Genomic DNA, 19,142 nt, shown 5'->3' on the forward strand with positions numbered 1-19,142 from the left:
TTTTACCATTTTTTAAGTAAACAAAAAGTTTCAGCAGGGGTTTTATTTTTGCGTTGTTTCGTGGTGGATAAAAGTTCGGGTCACTAGAGGTCAGTAACCCGTGACCTGCAGTCATGGCGGACGCGGGCCCAGACGACCGGTTTGAAACGGACACTCTGGCGGAAAACATCGTATCCAGTAACGTTTCAAAGGTTATATCCCACTACCTGCAATCCCCGGAACGGCAAGGCTCGTACGTGATCGGTTATGTTGACGGGAAAGCGCGGCTAGACGCGTTTTTGGAGGACTTTGACAGAGCGGGCTGCACTGGGTTTCCTCTCCGCTCGTCCAACTCCAGAGCCAAGTACGGCTCCAGGCCGAAACCAGTTCTCAACCCGGGAGGAAGGCTGCCGCGTTATGCAGGGGAAGGTGGACCAACTTCTCACTCTTTGATCAACCCTAACAGCTTTTCACGTCCTACCCGAGGGACGTTTTTAACCGAAGCTAGGTACTCATTTTCACCCGAGTGATGTGAGGAAAATTCATGGAGCATAGAGTAAGTGGTGTAGGTTTGGGCCCCCTAGCAGCTTTTTCTGGAACTGCATACCATACAAGTGAGCCAAGTCAGGCACAAAACTAACTCACTGCGTGACTGTGTATGAAATAAACTCTCTTTGCCAAGGCAAAAAGTAGTGGGCAACCTCAAGCCAACCGTACACACGCTGTATATTCAGAAAAGACGCTGTAGCCGCCTAGTTCCCGTTTAGAACTTTATAAGACAGGACACATTGTACTTGCTCATTCGAGCCTAAACCATTGAGAAAGCCACACACAAGGTAAAACTAGTCTGGATGTTGGCTTGAATAAAGTTCTAAACAGGAACTATGCAGCTACAGCGTCTTTGCTGAAGATACGGTGTGAGTAAACTCTCTTTGCAAACTTACAGTGTTTGTTTGTAACCCATCCTCAGAACGTATCGTGTGGTCGTCCAACTCAGGAAAGGTTCCCATCCCCGACACAGCCACACCCTTCATCATGTCGGGCACCAGGCATCACCACTGTATGTTCATCAGTGATAAGAAAAAGCCACAGGTAGGTGTTTTTTTGTTGTTCATAGATTAGATATACTCTCCAAGCAGAGGTTGAATGGGCAGATTGTCACCGTTTTATCATATGCCGTCATTTTTTGTCGCTAAAAAATGACGGCATATGATAAAACGGTGACAATCTGCCCATTCAACCTCTGCTTGGAGAGTAGATTAGATATACATTGTAGATATTGCGATTCAGGACAATTGCGCATTATCCTTGGTCAGATTAGATTTGGGATCTGTCCTAGGACAATCCACAATTCTACAAGTAGGTTAACAGATAGCCTGGATACCAGACCCCCAAACTCTGAAATATCTAGATATTTCAGAGTTTGGGGGTCTGGCATCCAGGCTAGTTAACAGATTGGGTTAGGGTAAATCTCCAAGCAGATCTACTGGGTCAAGACAGTGTCCAAAGGGCCCAAACACTTTTCAACTAGCCCTGATGTTTTGGCGCCTTTGGATACGGCCTTGCCCTAGTAGATCTGCTTAGGGGAGTTGGAGATAAGATTAGGCTTAAGCTTAACTCTACTAACCCTACCCCAATCTGTACTAGTAGAATTACGGATTTATCTTCTAGGGGATAATAAGGTCAAAGGGTAATCAAACTTGATAGATCTGTTACTGCTTTCAGTGCTAAAACAGCTTTGTACAGTGTGTGTATACGTATATTGGACTGTTTTTTTTTTACAAAATTCATTCTATTTAACCAGTTGAACAAAAGGAGTGGAACAGACTCTTTTGGAAGATCCATGTGCAAAGCAGAGATTCACGTTCGGGAGATCCGCCTTTTCCTTGGCTACTCTGCAACGGAGTACGGCCCCTGCAATCAGAAGGCTTCCTTACGTAAAAGGCGCGTGAATCGTCTCACGGCTGACTTGAGATGCGGAAAGGCTTTGCCTCCTGTGACAAGGTATCACATAAGAGTTCCGCTGCCAGAAGCTCACTCGGACCACCCTCTCGGCAAGGCAGCAGGGTGCTTCCAGAAAGTCCACCCCGCGCTCATCTCAAAAATGGGGCAGCTCGTGCAAGCCGGTATCAGCGACTTTCCCAACGTGCAGCAGTACCTAAGAGCTTGCACCGAAGAACTGTTGGAAAACGCCGTCATTCGCCCCTTCCCTACTGACCGCAGGTATCACCCGCTGATGAAAGACATCCAGAACCATATTTGGAGGTTCAAATTCAAGCTCAAAGAAGACCAGGCGAGAATCATTGACCTAGAAGAGCACGACTACCTTGGGTCCATGGAAGATTTCCCCATCCCCGATCCAAGTGACTCGGTAACACTAAGTAGCATGACCACGCAAGCTATAGTTGGAGGTGGACTTCACACTAGCCTGTGTGGCTATGATAACGAAATTGATGACCTAAGTGACGATGAATCCTGCTCTAGGCCAAATGTATCCTCCAGTTTCCTCCAACAGCACACCATCCAGACCGGAAACCCTGTGGCGATAGACTGTGTGCTGGGCGACGGCTCTACCATCCCGTACATGCTCACCCCAGTAGAGATGGTATCGGTAGGTAGTGAGACGGAGATTAGCACTGCGGGTGTTCAGAGACACCTCGGCGCCACACCCATGCTCAGCAACTCCTTTCTTGACGACGATGCTGAGTACTGGCAGAAGGCGGCTATGGCGGAGATAGAGAGACTGCAAGCTCTAACGTCGCTCTGCACGAATGCTGCAAAACTGAAGGAGGTTTCAGAGAGAGTTAATCACATGTGGTTGTCTCTGAAGAAGGAAATTCTTCCAGATGATTAAATGTAGACAGTCAGTTTCTTGAAAAAATATATGTATGCCACTGGAAAATAGTACACACGAAGCTTGTGTAACGCAGAACTAGGCAAGCAGCAGCTGATAGTATGGACTGTACCACATTACTTTTAAGATGGGGGTGTCAGTCTGTAATGCTGCCTTATCTGAAAATACTGCTTTCGGGGGGGGGGGGGGGCAAAATCAGCATTTTTTGGGGGGACCTCAATAACTACCCACATACCAAAATGAACCCCTCCCTGCTGAAGTAGCCGTTTGGCACCAAAGTTGTATTGGTTACAGGCAGTGTTTCCGCCAGACCGCGACTGAGAGGCCGTCCACTTGGGGAGGGCCGTACCGCTGTCATGACATGTGAATTCATAGCGAAAAAAAAGACTTATCTACGGAGAATTTCCCCCTTAAAACATTCAAAGGAATATATATTGTGTCGAATACGGTCAGAAATGATGGCGAATCGCGGCAAATCACGACGTAGAGGCTGAAATGCACGGGCGAAATTCTTGTTTTGTGTACGCTTTTCCTTGTTTTCTTCGATGACTTTCTTCGATTGAGTCTTGAAAAACGGGTTTTTAATGAGATCACCGTATGCCAAAGGCACCGACATCGATTCTTCGCAAGCTTAACAATAGCAACAAACAAAAGAGTGTGAATGTCTAACGATATAGAGCGTCCCCACGCCCGCAGTAACAAAGAAAACAAAGAAATTATGCCGACCTCTCTTTTTTTTTTTCCGATTTCTCGGCATTTAGTTTGTCTTTTTTTTTTAAGAGGACGGCCTATGTCTGAGTTCAGGCCGTCCAAAGCGACATAAGGCCGTCATTTGACGGGAAGACGCCCCTCTGGCGGAAACACTGGTTACAGGGTTAGGCAGCAAGGTTGAAACAAATGTACCAAGAGTAGTAGTAGTAGTAAACCTTTATTTTCCTTGGAAGGCCCCGTCGGCCAGTACATATACATATATATACATGTCCGTTCTTCCCAGGGGTCCAAGTGGAGGGGGGTGTCACGGGAAATAAATAAATAAATAAAATAACAAACAATTTACAGCAAAAATAAATAATTAGTTAATACATCATCATAATCAGACAAGTCATAATCGTCAGGCCAGTCCCTCGAGCTCTAGCTATATCCTGGTCTTAAAAGTCCATAGCATTGGAGCACGCTGGGCATCTACTGGATCTAGAGTTAGAGATACAAACACACACATACACAACCAAAAACAGTACCCCCGTCAGTGGTGAGCCTCCTTCATGAAGGTAAGAAATTCATTAAGGCTGCATGATTGAGATGAGGATAGCAGAATTTACCCATAAGGAAGCTATGTAATACTAATAGATGATATGTTGCATATGCTTGTAAGCAAAAATTATGTTCGTGTACAATAAAAGTAAATAAGACAGATATTTTGTGCTAACGACTGAAGTACATTGACCAATAGGGATAGGTTGTTGGTATTTTTCCATGTTAGACATTTATTTAATTATTTTATTATAGATAGATAGATATTAGGCTATCAGATATTGATCAAGAGAAGAGCATACACAAGTTAACACAAAATATGCATATCTAAAACACACCGTATTAGAAACCTGAGTAACCCCCTGGAACAACAGTAGGGTTGCTGGACGTTGTCATGCTTTGTATCTGTAGAGAACTAGTCTGCCAAATGTTGCTCCGATTTTTTTCAGCCCACTAAGGTAGCCATTTGGCCCCAAATCTGTATGTTTTATGGAGTTAGGTAGCAGGGAGAAGGTTAAAGAAGGGGCAGTGCGTGCATCGGAGGATCGGAAAGTATAGAGCTCCACAGTGATAGAGGGCCACCTAGCTGGTAGAGTCTGAACTGCAGGTTGACCTTGCCATAACAGTACCTGTATTTTATATATATACCAGGCACAAATTGTAATTTCTCCGCAGATATATTAATAATATGATGACCCTTAGGTGATATTTTTCTCTCCAGTGAGTGGACGAGTTAAAACCGGATATCTGTTTTCTTACCCTATTGTAGAGACCACCACATTTGTCCTTGGACATTAACAAAATGGCACAATGCACACATCACCTCCAGCTGTTGCACAAATGTTCCTCTGAGACAACAGCTTGTCCACACATAGTAAGCCGTGTTTTCGTCCATCCACGTAATATCCTGGGGCCCAGAAAAAAATGTTGTGTTTCCCGTTACAGTTCTGAAAAAAAATTAGGATCGATAGGGATTCTCTTTTATTTAGATTTCGGCCGAAGTTATCCAAGAAATACATTTTAGCAATTTAAAACAGATATGCAATGTACACGCACAATTATTCTAATCAACAGAACAAATAAGTACAATGTTTACTTCACATTCTTACATCAACTGTCAAACGCCCTAATCAGTTAAATACAGGACGTCTGTTTTGAATCTCAGATGTCGGATTATTTTATTTCTTTTGGCAGCGGTCGACCCAAAAAATGCTAGGGTCGGTCGGGTAACCTGAAACGCAACCTTATTTCATAGGCCTGAGGGTAGGCTTTAACTAGTTTGATGTTCACGGTGGGTTTATACTACTCTGCCTCCTTATATTATCCCAATCTATCCTCATTAGCACCACAAGACGTTGACAGTTAGTTAATCATTACTAAGTCACATTGCTAAGTGAATGTTAAAGGCCCGTTCATGAACCATGTCTTCGGGGTAAGCCTTAACATACCATGATGGTGTTTCAAACATTATCGTAGCGATGCTTTCCCCTTCCTAGTAATGACCGTTTGAAACTAAGGCTACTGTTTGTATTTCTCTGTCTGACACGCTTTAAATTTTGTCACACTGGTTGCGTGAAATGCAGCCCTTAGCAACTGAAGCCGTTACGACTTGGAATGTTTGCTCCTCTTGACCTGCGCAGTTTCTTACACTTCCACATGTTTGGACTATCCTTGAGAACGTTGTATAATTATTCTTTGAACGTGTCACTTATGTCGCATTGGTTCTTTAGACTCTAATCAAGGCGTGCCGTATATGGTGGACGATTGTTTAATGCCCCGCGTTCACGCGTAGGCGCACGCCACCGGGACGGCTTTGAATCAGCGTCGGGGACCGTCTGATTGAGTCATGAAGGACGCACCTGTAACGAGCCCGCCATATTTGACGAGCTGTGCCCTCGGAGGAATACGTCTGTGTTTATCCGTACATGAAAGCGCTGCATCACTGTCGTGTGTATGATTAGGCGGCGCTGGGGTTATTATTGCCTACCATTACGGAGGTAGCGGAGCGCACCGATCTGTCTCTGTGAGGACGACTCGCTCTTCAGCGGAGAACTCGGACATGGAGGACCCGATGTTGTCCGTAAGGGAACAGTCGAAGCTGATGTCTCGCGAAGTGGCGTCGGCGGGGCGGTAGGTTAACTTAAACAACGTTCATGACCGTATATAATTAGCTGCGGTGAGCGGCAATGTCGCGCAGTCGCACCGTTTGTTGAGCTGGTGCTGTACCCATCCACCCCTCCCCTATCGCGCGTATAGATGTCGTAAATTTTCTTCGCAGTAGTCGGTCAGGTGTTATCCTTGCGCTGTTGGTCAAATTTAACCCCTGCACACACTCGTATAAACTAGTCATCAGCGTCAGGTATTGGTGATATCAGGGATAAATCAGCGATGCAGTACTAACAAATAGTGAAGAGCTTTAGGCATATCGTTTTCAACCCCCTTGGTCAAATGTATACCCCCCCCACACACACACACGCACTCACTAACCCCCCCCCCCCGCTTAAAGGCAACCAAAGCAATATTAGGGCAAACAATATAGAACTTGAAAAATGCTGAAATCTTTATTGTAGTAACATTTACTAACACTGTCTAGCACATTTGTGCAATAACTTCATACTTTGAGCATTTTCAAACCGTGCAAAAACATGCCATACGATGATCCCCTTAAATTCGGGAGCCTACAAAAACCCTGGCGACGATTTTCAGTGAGTTCTCACATTACAACGAAGTCATATTTTTGCATCATGGACGTCGCTATACATTGTGATAGTGTTGTTTGAACTTATCATGGATAGAAATAACTAAATAAATTGAATTTCAAAATCCGAGTTTCGGACCCTGATATTGCTTGGGTTGCCTTTAAGGAGTCTTGAAAGGAGCCTTCGCGTCAGGTATTGGTGATATCTGGACTAAATCACCAGCGCGGTAATAACAAACAGCGAAGAGCTTTAAGATAATCAAGTCGTGCCTTTCCGCTACATTGGTTCCTATTACTTTCCCGTCTACATGGTCTTTGCGCGATATCTTCATCTTGTTACAAAAATCGATTTTTCTGGAAGAAGTGGTCTTAGCGGTGGCCTTCAAAGGAGGCGAAAATTAGGTTCTACTCTCTTTCTTCCAAGCCGGCCTCCCGAGGGAGACCGGAGATGGGCGGTGTAAAATTGATACTGTTCCATCTCAGGTGAACTGATGGTGATAACAGGATCCAATGTATTTATATCCTGTAATAGAGTCTTGTACGGAAATAAAGGGGGGTGTCCCTATAGCCCAACTGGTAGCAGCCTCACAGTTGAGCTCCTGGTTATGACTAGTTGGTAACTTGGAGACCCGGGGTCAGGACGTCTCGGTTGGGGATGCATCCGTTTTTCGGAAGGGACGTAATGTGGGGGTTCGGTGGTCGAAGAGATGCCTCGAGGAATGGCAAGCAAGCCCTCTCTGTAGAAATATAGCCTGCTACTGAAACAGTAAGAACACTTGCTGCCCTTATGCCACACGTGCTTGAACGGACGAACGAACGTACGAACGAACTGAAATAAAGGCCGTGGCAAGTCGATAGCTTGTGTTGTGTCTTCCGTTTATCTAATATACGGTGGTTGAATGCGTAGGGCCGTAGTTCACACATATTGCAAACTAAAAGGCTATTGTTTTTTAATTTTTGATAGGGAATGTACGATTCTTTCAATGAGACTGCATTTTTTCACAAGGAGTAATCGAATCAGTCCGAAACTTGAAGTCTCTTTTAGCCACAGATTATGGGGACTTGATTTGAACACTATGTAAACTGGGGTTGATAACTGACACAAACGATTGCTAAAGATAAAGCTGGCGACTGAGGACGAATCGTGGCACTTTTTCGTTAACAAGTAGTGCAATGTGACTTCGCTACGGCTCCCATATTCAGCCAAGCACACCCTACCGGGTCACCCCTACTCTTCTCGATAAGTGTTGGGTTGTACAGCGCTGTGTCTGTTTTATTATAAAGATATTCTGTGTGTCTTCACCTATTTTACGTAATGTAACATCATGGCTTTGTTTGGGCCCTGTGTCATATTCGACATACAATAAGTTGTCATACTGTTCGGATACCGACATCGACCTTTTAGTACAGGAGCCAATTCCTGAAAGAGGCCTAGAAATGTGATTTCGTTCAACCCATCTTACAGAAAAGGTTTGACCTGATATTTTGGTAGAGGGGGTCCTTCTCCATCACGCCTGATGATTTTTTTGCTCAAACTGTGATATCACGCTCCTGCTAGCGCTAATTAAAGATGTGAATAAAGGTGGAATCATGTATATTTTCAAGGGGGAGTGGCCAAAATCTAAACATCAATATTTTGTCTTGAAAATTGGTACACTGGTAAAACTCGACCTGAGGATCACAAAAATGTTTCTTGATATCTTAAACCGTTCAGGCGTCACGGGTCATTAAATTGCATTTTTTTTCTATAATTTTCGCATAAATAATGAATAGTTTACTTTCCCACCGGTAGAGCTACTTGTAACCTGGCGGGCCACACACAAGTACAGCGAACAGCGCTGCCTGCTTCATGTCAGTCTGTCGGTCCTGCTGCCAAAAATAGACGTCTGTTTGGCAGCCTGGCCGCCGCGCGTCGTGTTTGACAAACAAGCTACCGTAATGTTTACTAGACCGGACTCGCTTGATTGATCTGTTATGAATTCGTAGTTCCTAGCTAGCTTTGGGGCAAAATATTATTTGAATTTGCCGCTTCTCTATATCAAATGATACAATATTCATGTTATATGTCATACCTGGGCCGTGATAACGTTGGATACGGGTGCTCCGGACCGGTCCGTATTTTACGGTATCAGGCGAACTTCCACTTGTATCCAAGGGGTTTCGAAATTCCACTCGTACCACACGGGTTTCCGTAGAAAAATTCGAACGCATTTCGCGTGCACCGAGTGCGCCGCTGTCGAAAAGTCGAATTCCAGATTCGGACGTTGGAATTGATTTTTTTGTAGAATTCCAAATTGTCTCAACTTCTGGTGCATTTTGCATCAAAATGGGTGGGTTTTTTTCTCGGGTGGGTATGACGTGAATAAAATACAACACGGTGTATTCCGCATCACCCTCCGTCCCAGCCCGACCGCGGGTCGGATCGCCCGACGGATTCGGACATCATGTGGAATTGATGTAAAGTTAGGTTCCACACCGACTTCCCTGAAGGACGACGAAAGAGGACTGATCATTGGTCGGCTGCCCCATGTCATCTCGATGACGTGGCATGACGTAGGTTGTACCTGTGGTATCTGAACTATGGGTATCTTCAAATCGCACGATGGCTTGATAGCAATAACACACGTTTACTAGAGTTAAGTATTTGTGCTACATGTACTTCAGGTTTGCTATGTTTGTTTAGCGATTACGGGGCCTTTTTATAAATATGAATTGGTACTGAATTTTTATTAAAGTTGAATGTGTGATAGTTGTGTGCCGATTTGTTAAAAATAGAGGGAACGCTAGCGACCCAAAAAAAACACCCCGCCCAATGAAATGGTATGGCTACCCTGCGACGTCACAAAATCAAGATGGCTGCCACCACACATGCCAACGGATCCAACAAAGGTTTTGCTGCGCAAACCTGTAGTTGATTGAGTTGATTGGCAGCGACCGTCAGCACTGTTGCAACCGCGGTAATCTAAATACCCACCGATCTATGATTAATGGTTGATGTTGATTTAGTCATATAGAGACCACAAGGGAATGAGCAAACGGTGAACTATGTACAGATCTGGAGAACAGTCTATTGCCCCCCTCCACTAAACGGCGATCGCGCAGCGACCTCGCTGCAACCTAAATTGGATTAGTGTAACCCTTCATTTCATCATTGGAGTATCATGCAAAATGTAAGAGTATGGCTGAAAAGACACCAAAACACACAAAGCGTAAAATATTCCCTGCTTACTTCGATGAAAGAAATGCAATTAGCTTTCGGGCATGATTTTGCCAATAAACAATTCTTATTGTTTATCTATGAAATTCACTGAGCGGTTAAATTTCATGTCGCACCGAGGTCGCCTCTCTTGTGGACTGGGGTGCAATACAATGTTGCAATCATTGACTCCAACTCCACTGTGACAATTCTTAACATTCACAATTCTCCACGGGTGTTTGTTAATTAGTATTGATAACGCTTGACGCTAATCTACTTCTTATCTGCATAGAAATCTTACAACCCCCCATAAATCTTAATCAATCTATCGTAAATATACGACAATAAAAACTACCTCTCTCTTTGATGTCGATTGGTTGCTAGTGTGAGTTTAAGGTCGAAGTACATAGTCCATTTTCCGTAAATAACTTCCCTATTACAGCTCGAAATTGTCAAGAAAAGTTTTAGTCCCTGCTTCTTGCCACGGGTCCAGACGGTCAAGCTGAGACGCCTTGTTCTTAAATTAAGTTAAGATGGACAAGTCCGCTGCCAATAGGAGAAGACGTGTGTTCACTCCCTTGCGTATCCCGGTCTCCAAGAAGAAGTGAGTGCATGCTAGTGCTTGTAATGCAGCTATTACCTTCAACAATGAAATGTTCTTTGCATTCCTCATCTCATTTATTCCTCAGTCCAACTATTTGGCCGTTGGGGCACCATCTGGCTAGCCTGAGTACCAGCCTTTTTAGCTTCCGTCCGCTACACAAGCTCCGCTGCGCTACCCAAGCTCCGCTCCCGTGTTGACTTTGGGGTATATTTAACAAAGTATAGTAGACTTTTCAATTTTAAGTTTAGCCTCCCTTAAAGGAAAATATTAATTTTAGGTCCCGGCGGCGGTCCATGGTACCGGCAGAGCTTCTGTTTTTTTGGGTTTTTTTATCATTAAAACATGATAACTACAGTGTAATGTCCAAGCAGACCTACGCCGGTGCAAACTTCGTATAAGCTAGTCAGAGAGGTCCGTCAGGCACGGTCCAAGCAGATCTGCACGGTGTCAAAATCGTATATGCTAGCCAGAAAGGCTCCAGTCAGCCAGAGAAGCTCCAGTCCTTCTCTAGCTAGCTTATACGATTTTTGCGCCGGTGTAGATCTGCTTGGAGATTAACTACAGTGTAACTATGACGTGTTTCATACATTTATGTGGCATTCATTTAAAGTTCCAACAGGCGTGAAATTGTATACTGTCATGTTTCTGTGTGCAAGCGTTTGAGTGTTTAGCGGCACCGTCGGTTATCAATCATACATAATCCCCCGGGGTATATTTCCAATTAGGCGTTAACTTCACAAATGCGTTATCCCGTCTTTCATGCCCTTAAGCTCAAACTCACATTAAGGCCTAGGAAATAAATTTTGTATTTTCGGTTACTAGTATCCGACCGACCCTAGCAAAAACCTACCAACCCTAGCCTTTTTCGCTGCATGGCAAGGCACGTACAAGTTTCAATCTGACATCATAACAGCCTTCCTGTATTTCACACTCAGTTGATAGATGAGGGCTTAACAGGGCTTAACATGCAAGAATATGTAGTAAACATTGTATCTATTTGTTCTGATGATTAGTATATTTGTGCCTGTGCAATGTATATATCTGTTTTGCCATGTTTAACTATATATTATTTGTTAGATCACTTCGATCGAAATTCAAAAAAAAAAAAAATTCCTACCTATCGACTCCAAATCTTTTCAGGACGGTAACTGGAAACGCCGCATTTTTCCTGGGTCTTGAAGAAGCCCTAAGCAATTTCAGAATGTTAGAAGTCGGATTTTCTCTAGTCCTTTCTACATATACATAGTAAGTTTAAATAACACTATCCCATTGCATATCGACCTTCATGGAGCAAAGATGCGATGTCTTTGTGTGGTGAAAATCTGGGTGCTGATTTTTGGTGGTCCCAATAAATAAAGGACTCCTCGTGCAGCCTGTTTCTGTGCTCCTTTGATTGAAATTATGATAGAAATGTGCCAATATGAGCAAGTAAATGTCATGAATGTTGATATCATACAGATTGCCATATCAAGAATATTTCCAGTTTTAACGTTCTGAAATTGCTTTGGGCTCCTTTAAAGGCATCCAGAGCATTTTATGAGGCTTGCAACTTGAATAAAAAACTCCAATTTCTAGTCATTCCTACACATAAAAGTTTCAATAATACTATACCATTACATATCGACATTAAAGGAGCAAAGAAGCGATGTCGTTGTGTGGTGAGAACTGATCCAATCCCTAATAGACTGATTCCGACTGCCCATCACAATTAGCGGTTCGACCAATGAGAGAGTGATTGCATGTCCGTCAAATATTTGCATCTTCATGTTTCAATTTTGCATTTCTGCGTTTTGACGGAGGTGGGCTGGGCTATGGTATCGGTCTATTTACACTAGGCGCGTGAAACTAAAAGATCACCATGTAGCTTATTTTTGTGCCGCTTTTGAGCACTTTTGATAGGAAATCCGCACGCAAATGTGGAAATCAGTGGCATTAAATGTCAATTTCATAAAAATTACAGCAACTAGAATATTTCCAGTTTTCAAGCCTCATAAATTGCTCTGGGTGCCTTTAACGAGTTTTCCCGCGACGCGACGATCTACCTTCACCTGACACCGTGTCTGATTGTTTTCCGTTCCCGGCGGAGCGCTGTCAGCTCCCTGAACAACAACGTCTGCGGGAGAACAGATTGTAGTAATCAACTAGAACCTTCAATCGGCCACAAATCACCTATCACTGGTAAATGCACCCGCAATTATGGGTCGCGGCGTAAACGTGAAACGACTTCGTGATCATGCTGAAGGTGCCCTCCGTAATAGTTTGATAATTTTTTGATAGCGCTAAGATTTCTTGATGTCGAAAGCCCGAAACGTTTTTGCATATTCTGCCCTTTAAAATCTATGAATACTTATTCTGTGCTCTGCTCATCCCGTATTTCCATTGTGTCCATTTGCACTTGCAGCAAACGACCTTGTATAATGCTACGGTGCCCACGGAAAAAACGGGCCCCGGCTGGTAGTTGACAGGCTGTTTTTTTTTACATTTTCGGGCGTGACCCCTACGTGGCCCCATGGGACACCCTACGGGCTACTTTTGGGCCCGGCCGGGACCTCGAATCATTTTAATTTAGCCCGGACTTGAAATCAACGCGGGAGCCGGTAACAAATAGACGCCGTGAGCTAACCGTGCGAACACCGGGAATCCCCCCGGTACCCGGCAGTCCACCAGGACAGGTCTATGGCTTCGGGGCCCGGCCGGGCTACACCCCCTACGGGACCGTAGTATAATTGTCGTGGGTAGTACGGACACTGCATGCTACGAAAGACAACGAGACACGAAAACGATTGGGGGAAACATGCCATGTCGATGAAGGGTAGACATCCAGGTAATGAGATACGCCCCAAACAATTCGGAGTTCTGGTAAAAACCTGGTTCCCCAGAATTTCTGGTTTCAATTCAGAGATCCCTTTAGTCACTGACGAAAGACAGTGAATGCTGTCTGAAACGTCTGTTTCAAAATCATATCCAGTTGCTTGAGTAACTGTTTTTTTTTGGCGTAACGCATGTTATCTTTATCAAAACATCATTTACATGACAGTAAACTACAATTAAACAAGGCGCACGAGAAACTCAAGTTTCCCGAGTTGTGAGATCTTCGAACTCTCGTAAAATTCTTATGAGTTTTTCTATTGCAGTTCCAGTTAACAGCTTGTCAACCCAAGCGAGTCAAGACGTTTATCATCGTGGTGTTTAGATTGCCTTCATGCATAATTGATACGTGCGATTACCCGAGCTTTCCACGTACCTCTTAACGGACGGCTGAAGAAGGATAGCTTCTATTTCCTTCTGTGTTCGGTAGCTTAGTAGTATTTCTTTGCTCTAGTAAAAACCATCCCCCCCCCCTCATTTTTGTGACGGCTGTAACCTACAAAATCGACCATAGCAGTCTAGACGTTTCCCTCAGACGCCAATAATGAACGAAAGAAAAATGTCCAGACTGTGCATTGTGTACAACTACAAAATGACTAATAAACTGGTGGGCGTACTGACTGATAAGTATCTAATACAAGATACAAGATAACTTTATTGGAAATCGTAGTGTTGCCACTGAATTAAAACCAATTCACAAACATATACCAGCTCAGAAAATAAATAGTTGTGCCTTTAAAGAAACATGAAACATGATAAAAAGTCTAGAATACACATAAATACATTAACTACAAATATACCAGTTCAGAAAAGAACAAGAAATAGTCGTGCCTTTAAGTACCAGAGTTACCAACCAAGGATTGAAGTGTTCAAAAATTCATATTTTGCGAGAACTATAGTAGAATGGAACTCGTTGTCAAATACAGTAGTAGCATCTTCACTAGAAACGCTTGCAGTCAGATGTGCAAAGACTAGCTGCTGTCTTCGCCGCGTGCCTGTGAAGCTGGTATGCTACTAGTCTCTACCAGACTAACTACGCCGGCTATAGGGAGAACATTTGCCGGGGGACTTTGGCCATGGAGGGTAACATTCACAGGCGTAATTGCCTATTGGACCCTATCTCCGTAGCCGACTCCCTTCATACAATTGCCTCTATTTGGCCAATTTCTACTATTTTCCCAGCGACCCGCGGAGGCTGGTAGAGGTTAATATGCTACGCCGAAGGGCGGTTATGCCGGATTACAGATGCAATGGATGTCACTTGAAGATTTTTAACGTTTATCGGTTAATTGGCGATGATAATCTAATGCCCCCACGTCACAATGTGCACTCAATCGGACTTTTCACCATCTGAATGCCTGTGGAATTCTGGTATTCAAAGATATTCTTGGAACGAAAGGATCTGTACGAAAGGATTCGATGTTTGTCGCCGTTTCACATTGTGCATTTATACGATCACCCGCCAGGGGAACTGAACATTTAGCCACCGGCCTATTATATGATGTCGAATGTTTTCGCCCCATGGTTGGCGATAAAAGTTATACTAGTCTAGTACACATATAATCCTCCTGGAATACCACAATGTACGCCATAGGTGCCCAAGTAGTCATACGAATTTTTTACGTCGTTTTTGGAAAGACAAGGACGACGTGACACTGCACTCAAGATTTTCATTACTTCTTACAACAGTGCCACGTACAGAGAACAATATACCCATTCCTACACATGGGTGGAGTGAGGAAAGTCGTCCATATTCCGTAAAACTCCGCAAAATTCGTATGTTTCATATTAGTGGATGGTATGAATTCCATAAAACCCGTCTGAAGCCCTTAAAATTCGCATTAATACTCATACGCACCCGGACTTGGGGTCAACAAGGCAACTGCAGATTCTTTCGTATAAGCCAGTCAACTGCAAAGTCATTGGAATTCGTCGTGGGCTATCAGTGAATTGTTCGATCTGTATAGGTGGTACAGAGGTGGTATAAAATCTGAGCTTTCTAAGTTTAGCATCCTGATTGATTACGCTCCCTAGCGGACCTCCTACGAATCGCCCCATGGCGCTCTCGACTTCAAGGATGTGCATAACAAAGGTACTCTCCAAGCAATGGTTGGGCTCATGCTGTTTTTGACGTGATTTTAGGCGGTTTTTTTCGCGCTTTCTGTTTTGACTCGTTTTATCTGTTTGGCTTGGCGACAAAATGGAAAGCCCGACAAAAATGCCTAAATCACGTAATAAAAACCAACCAGAGCCGAACCTCTGCTTGGAGAGTATAACAAAGGAGAATATAAATCCTCTTTGGCATTACCTGGATATTTCCCCTCGTAATTTCGACGACAAACATTTCAAAAAAGTCCAGAAGGATACGAAAAGAGCAAAAGTACCTCTCTGCGCAAGCTAGCGCTCGCTTTACTATGATCCAGGGTATGCTCTAAGAGCCCTCTTAGCATTATCTCGCCTACACAGCCGCCCACATACAAGCACCCCGTAAATTGTACCACGCAGCTAGGCCATGTTGATTCGATTATATGGATGGCATACTCTGGTAACCCCAAAACTGAAAAAAAAGTTTGGCAGCTAAAGAAAATGGTCAGGAAGGTTGAACAAATGAGTAAACACACAGAATTTAGTATACCGATTACCGAGGATTAGATTCTTAATTTTTGTTCTTTCACATCTTCTTCTTTGGCTTTGGGATTAAGTAGGGCATTCTGGGGCATGCGTTTCCGTTTCCGATATTATTTTTTGCATTTACGGCATATATTTGCTAATTTTGTGGTTGCTTTGTACGATTTACTTTGGAAGAGAGGGGGGGCAGAAATTGATGCGCGCTTGGATGTTATCCATACAATTGAATCAACATGGCCTTAAGCCCCTGTCACACTTCTGCGTATAGCCGTTGCGTGTGAGTTGCGCATTGACATTTTTTCCATACGCCGCCGTGCGCACAATACGCATCTCACATGCATCTCAATCGATTTGCGTAAGTATACGCGTAAGTATACGCATACGCACAATACGACCCAGTACGCATTATAGTTTAGGGTATGAACAAAATTACGCTAATACGCAAGTCATACTTTATAAATATTTTTCAATTATTTTGATATATGTGTGAGGCACATCTAACATATGAATAATGAAATGTGAGTCACACATTCGTCAAAATAATCGAAATATTCCACAACTGTAGTGCGTACGGCTGAGTATTAGATTGTGTCCACAGGCAACTCACACGCAACGGGTATACGCTCAAGTGTGACAGGGCCCTTATACATGATAGAACCCTCCCGTCCCCACTCGCCATCAGTCGGACCCTACAGCATTAAACTAAATCGGGGGATTCCGCGGGGATGACTTTAATTGATTCCACCTCTTACTCGTGGCTAAATTGGTTTCTGCGAGAGAAAACAAGCGTGCAAAACCGATGAACTTGAATGGGGGGGATGAGAGAGCCGCCGGCAGGGTGTTACTCGTGCGGCGAGAGTGGTTTTGCGAGCCGTTAGATGAAAGGAAGAAAATGTCAAAGTTCTTAGCTTGATCTTTCTTTTTTTTAAATGTATTTTATTGCATTTCACAAAATGAACACATAATACAAACAAGAGAAAATCCAAGTACAGGAAAAAGAACATAAGCCACGGATCCAAAAACAATAAGTAGAGGTGGAAACAGAAATGGAATACTTGTAGATATAAGTAATATCCAAAATAATAGTAATAACAGCCTCATTGGCAAATAAATATAACAAAATCAGTATCAATCAACGATAACAAAATATTGAAATTGAACAGAACTTAAGTTGACAAATTAATATGAAATGTCCATATCAACAGAATCGTGAGAACATAAATAACAAAAAGAACTAACAGTGACTACAGATGGCAAAAAAAACAATATCAACCAAAGATAAGTTATTACGTTTGATCAAAATTTCAACAAATTCTAGCTTGATCTTTCTTTGCTCCTCTTATTGGTCCCGCGCATTTTGTGTTAGATATTTTTGCTTCTTTGATTTCTTTCGTGGACGTTGTTGGTTTAATTCTGCCTCTATTTTCCTTCTCTTGAACACTTGTACGATTTTTGATGTTTCCCTGGATACTTATTTCGTCTTGTCTTCTCCCTACCACCCTCCTGCATCTGTTGCTTCTGCATGAGCCAGTGGGAAACTGCGCCCACGCATAGACCTTGAATATCCTTATTGATGCTCCCAATCCCCTGCTAAAATGTTTCACATTCGTTCCTCCCGACTGGACACGCTTCCTTGCCCCCCTTAGCCTCTCTTTTCGCCGTAAAGGTAGCTACATCAAGAGGAGTGGGCCCCCTTTCTTCCTACATATGAATGTCTACAAAGCTAGGTAATGCCCGTCCCAAGGGCCTGCGCGAAACGTCGCGCTATCTGATGACGGAACTTCAACTGTTTCTAAAAGGCATTTCATGCACAGAACTTACAGTGCTCGATCTTGCGGCTACAGCCATATTTCAGGAGCGAATGAACCTGCGTACATGAAGGTTTTGTGGATGCTGGAACCGTGTGCCTAGAATACGTATCTTTCTGTGAGTTTCCTTCATTTTAAGATTCTATTAAGATAGGTTAAATGGGAGAAGAAAAAAGAAGAGCTCCTCCCCCGCTACAAACTTGTCGTCTCACAACGCTGCACGGTTGCCCAAGAAGGTGAATAGTATTTGGTATCATTTTGTGGTACATGTAACGTTAGGTAAATAGTAAGGACAACCTCAAGCCAACCGTACACACTCACGCCACATCTTCAGAAAAGGCGCTGTCGCCGCAAGTTCCCGTTTAATTCGAGCCTTTGACCATCCAGGAACCCACACACAAGGTAAAACTAGTCTGGATATGGGCTTGAATAAAGATCTAAACGAGAACACGCGGCTACAGTGTCTTTTCTGAAGACACGGCGTGAGTGTGTACGGTTGGCTTGAGGTTGCCCACTACTACTGCCTATTTCGTGGTCCATGTATTATGTTATCTTGTCGCTCTAATGAAGCAACACAATGCTCCTTTCGCCAGTCTACGCCAGAAAAATCGATTTTCATCCCCTTTTGTATTCTTTAGGTACAGTATTTTTTACTGGGTTCGTGGTATCAACCTTATGCTAGGGTCACATTTCCAATCCGGGGCCCGGCCGGGCAGTCTTTGGGAACGAAAAGTATGATATAAAAGACAACAAAAACACAAAAAGTACCCAAATTATTCATGAGTATAGCTTGTGCAAACGTATGGACATACACTTTGATTTTTCGTTTCCCCAAACAGCCCGGCCGGGCCCCGGTTAGGAAATGTGACCCTAGCATAATGCTTCCGGTCTCAGTTGGGAAAAGGGGCCCGCCGGGTAGTTCACGGGCTTTTTTTTTCACTTTCGGGCGTGGCCCCTACGTGGCCAGGTCAGACACACTGGTGTTGCTGCGTTATCTTTGGGCCCGGCCGGGATCCCGAATCAATGTAACTCAGACTTAAATTGAACGCGGGACTCGGTAACAAATGGACGCCGCGGGCTAATCGTGCGAGCACCGGAAGGTGGCTTCAGGGCCCGGCCACACCCCCGACGAGCACCGGGACTGAAAAATAAGACTGCGTGAAGGTCCAGAGGATTTGTAAAGAGAACCGCGTACGGAGGTAGCGCACTCAGGATTTCTGGTGAAGGTGGAAACCTTTCAGTGATCCTAAACTGGC

General features: G+C 43.8%; 2 protein-coding genes across 3 annotated transcripts in view; both read left to right on the top strand.

The window, feature by feature from the left end:
* The first annotated feature begins 80 nt into the window (after positions 1–80).
* On the top strand, positions 81–3,756 carry LOC136448365 (uncharacterized). Its single transcript, XM_066447782.1, has 4 exons — positions 81–408; positions 950–1,071; positions 1,784–3,127; positions 3,707–3,756. The coding sequence occupies exons 1-3, from the start codon at positions 114–116 to the stop codon at positions 2,831–2,833; spliced, it is 1,467 nt and encodes a 488-aa protein (XP_066303879.1). The 5' UTR covers positions 81–113; the 3' UTR covers positions 2,834–3,127; positions 3,707–3,756.
* A 1,845-nt stretch (positions 3,757–5,601) lies between these two features.
* Positions 5,602–19,142, top strand: part of LOC136448360 (cGMP-dependent protein kinase 1-like) — a 63,868-nt gene continuing 50,327 nt past the window's right edge. The window contains exon 1 of one of the 2 annotated variants that reach the window (XM_066447775.1): positions 5,602–6,214. In XM_066447775.1, coding sequence (XP_066303872.1) covers positions 6,144–6,214 — 71 coding nt within the window. In that variant the 5' untranslated portion in view covers positions 5,602–6,143. Of the gene's footprint in view, positions 6,215–10,329; positions 10,583–19,142 lie in introns of those variants that run through there. The other variant, XM_066447776.1, reaches the window with a different exon arrangement.

This window comes from Branchiostoma lanceolatum, chromosome 14 (assembly GCF_035083965.1).
Source record: "Branchiostoma lanceolatum isolate klBraLanc5 chromosome 14, klBraLanc5.hap2, whole genome shotgun sequence".
NCBI lineage: Eukaryota > Metazoa > Chordata > Leptocardii > Amphioxiformes > Branchiostomatidae > Branchiostoma > Branchiostoma lanceolatum.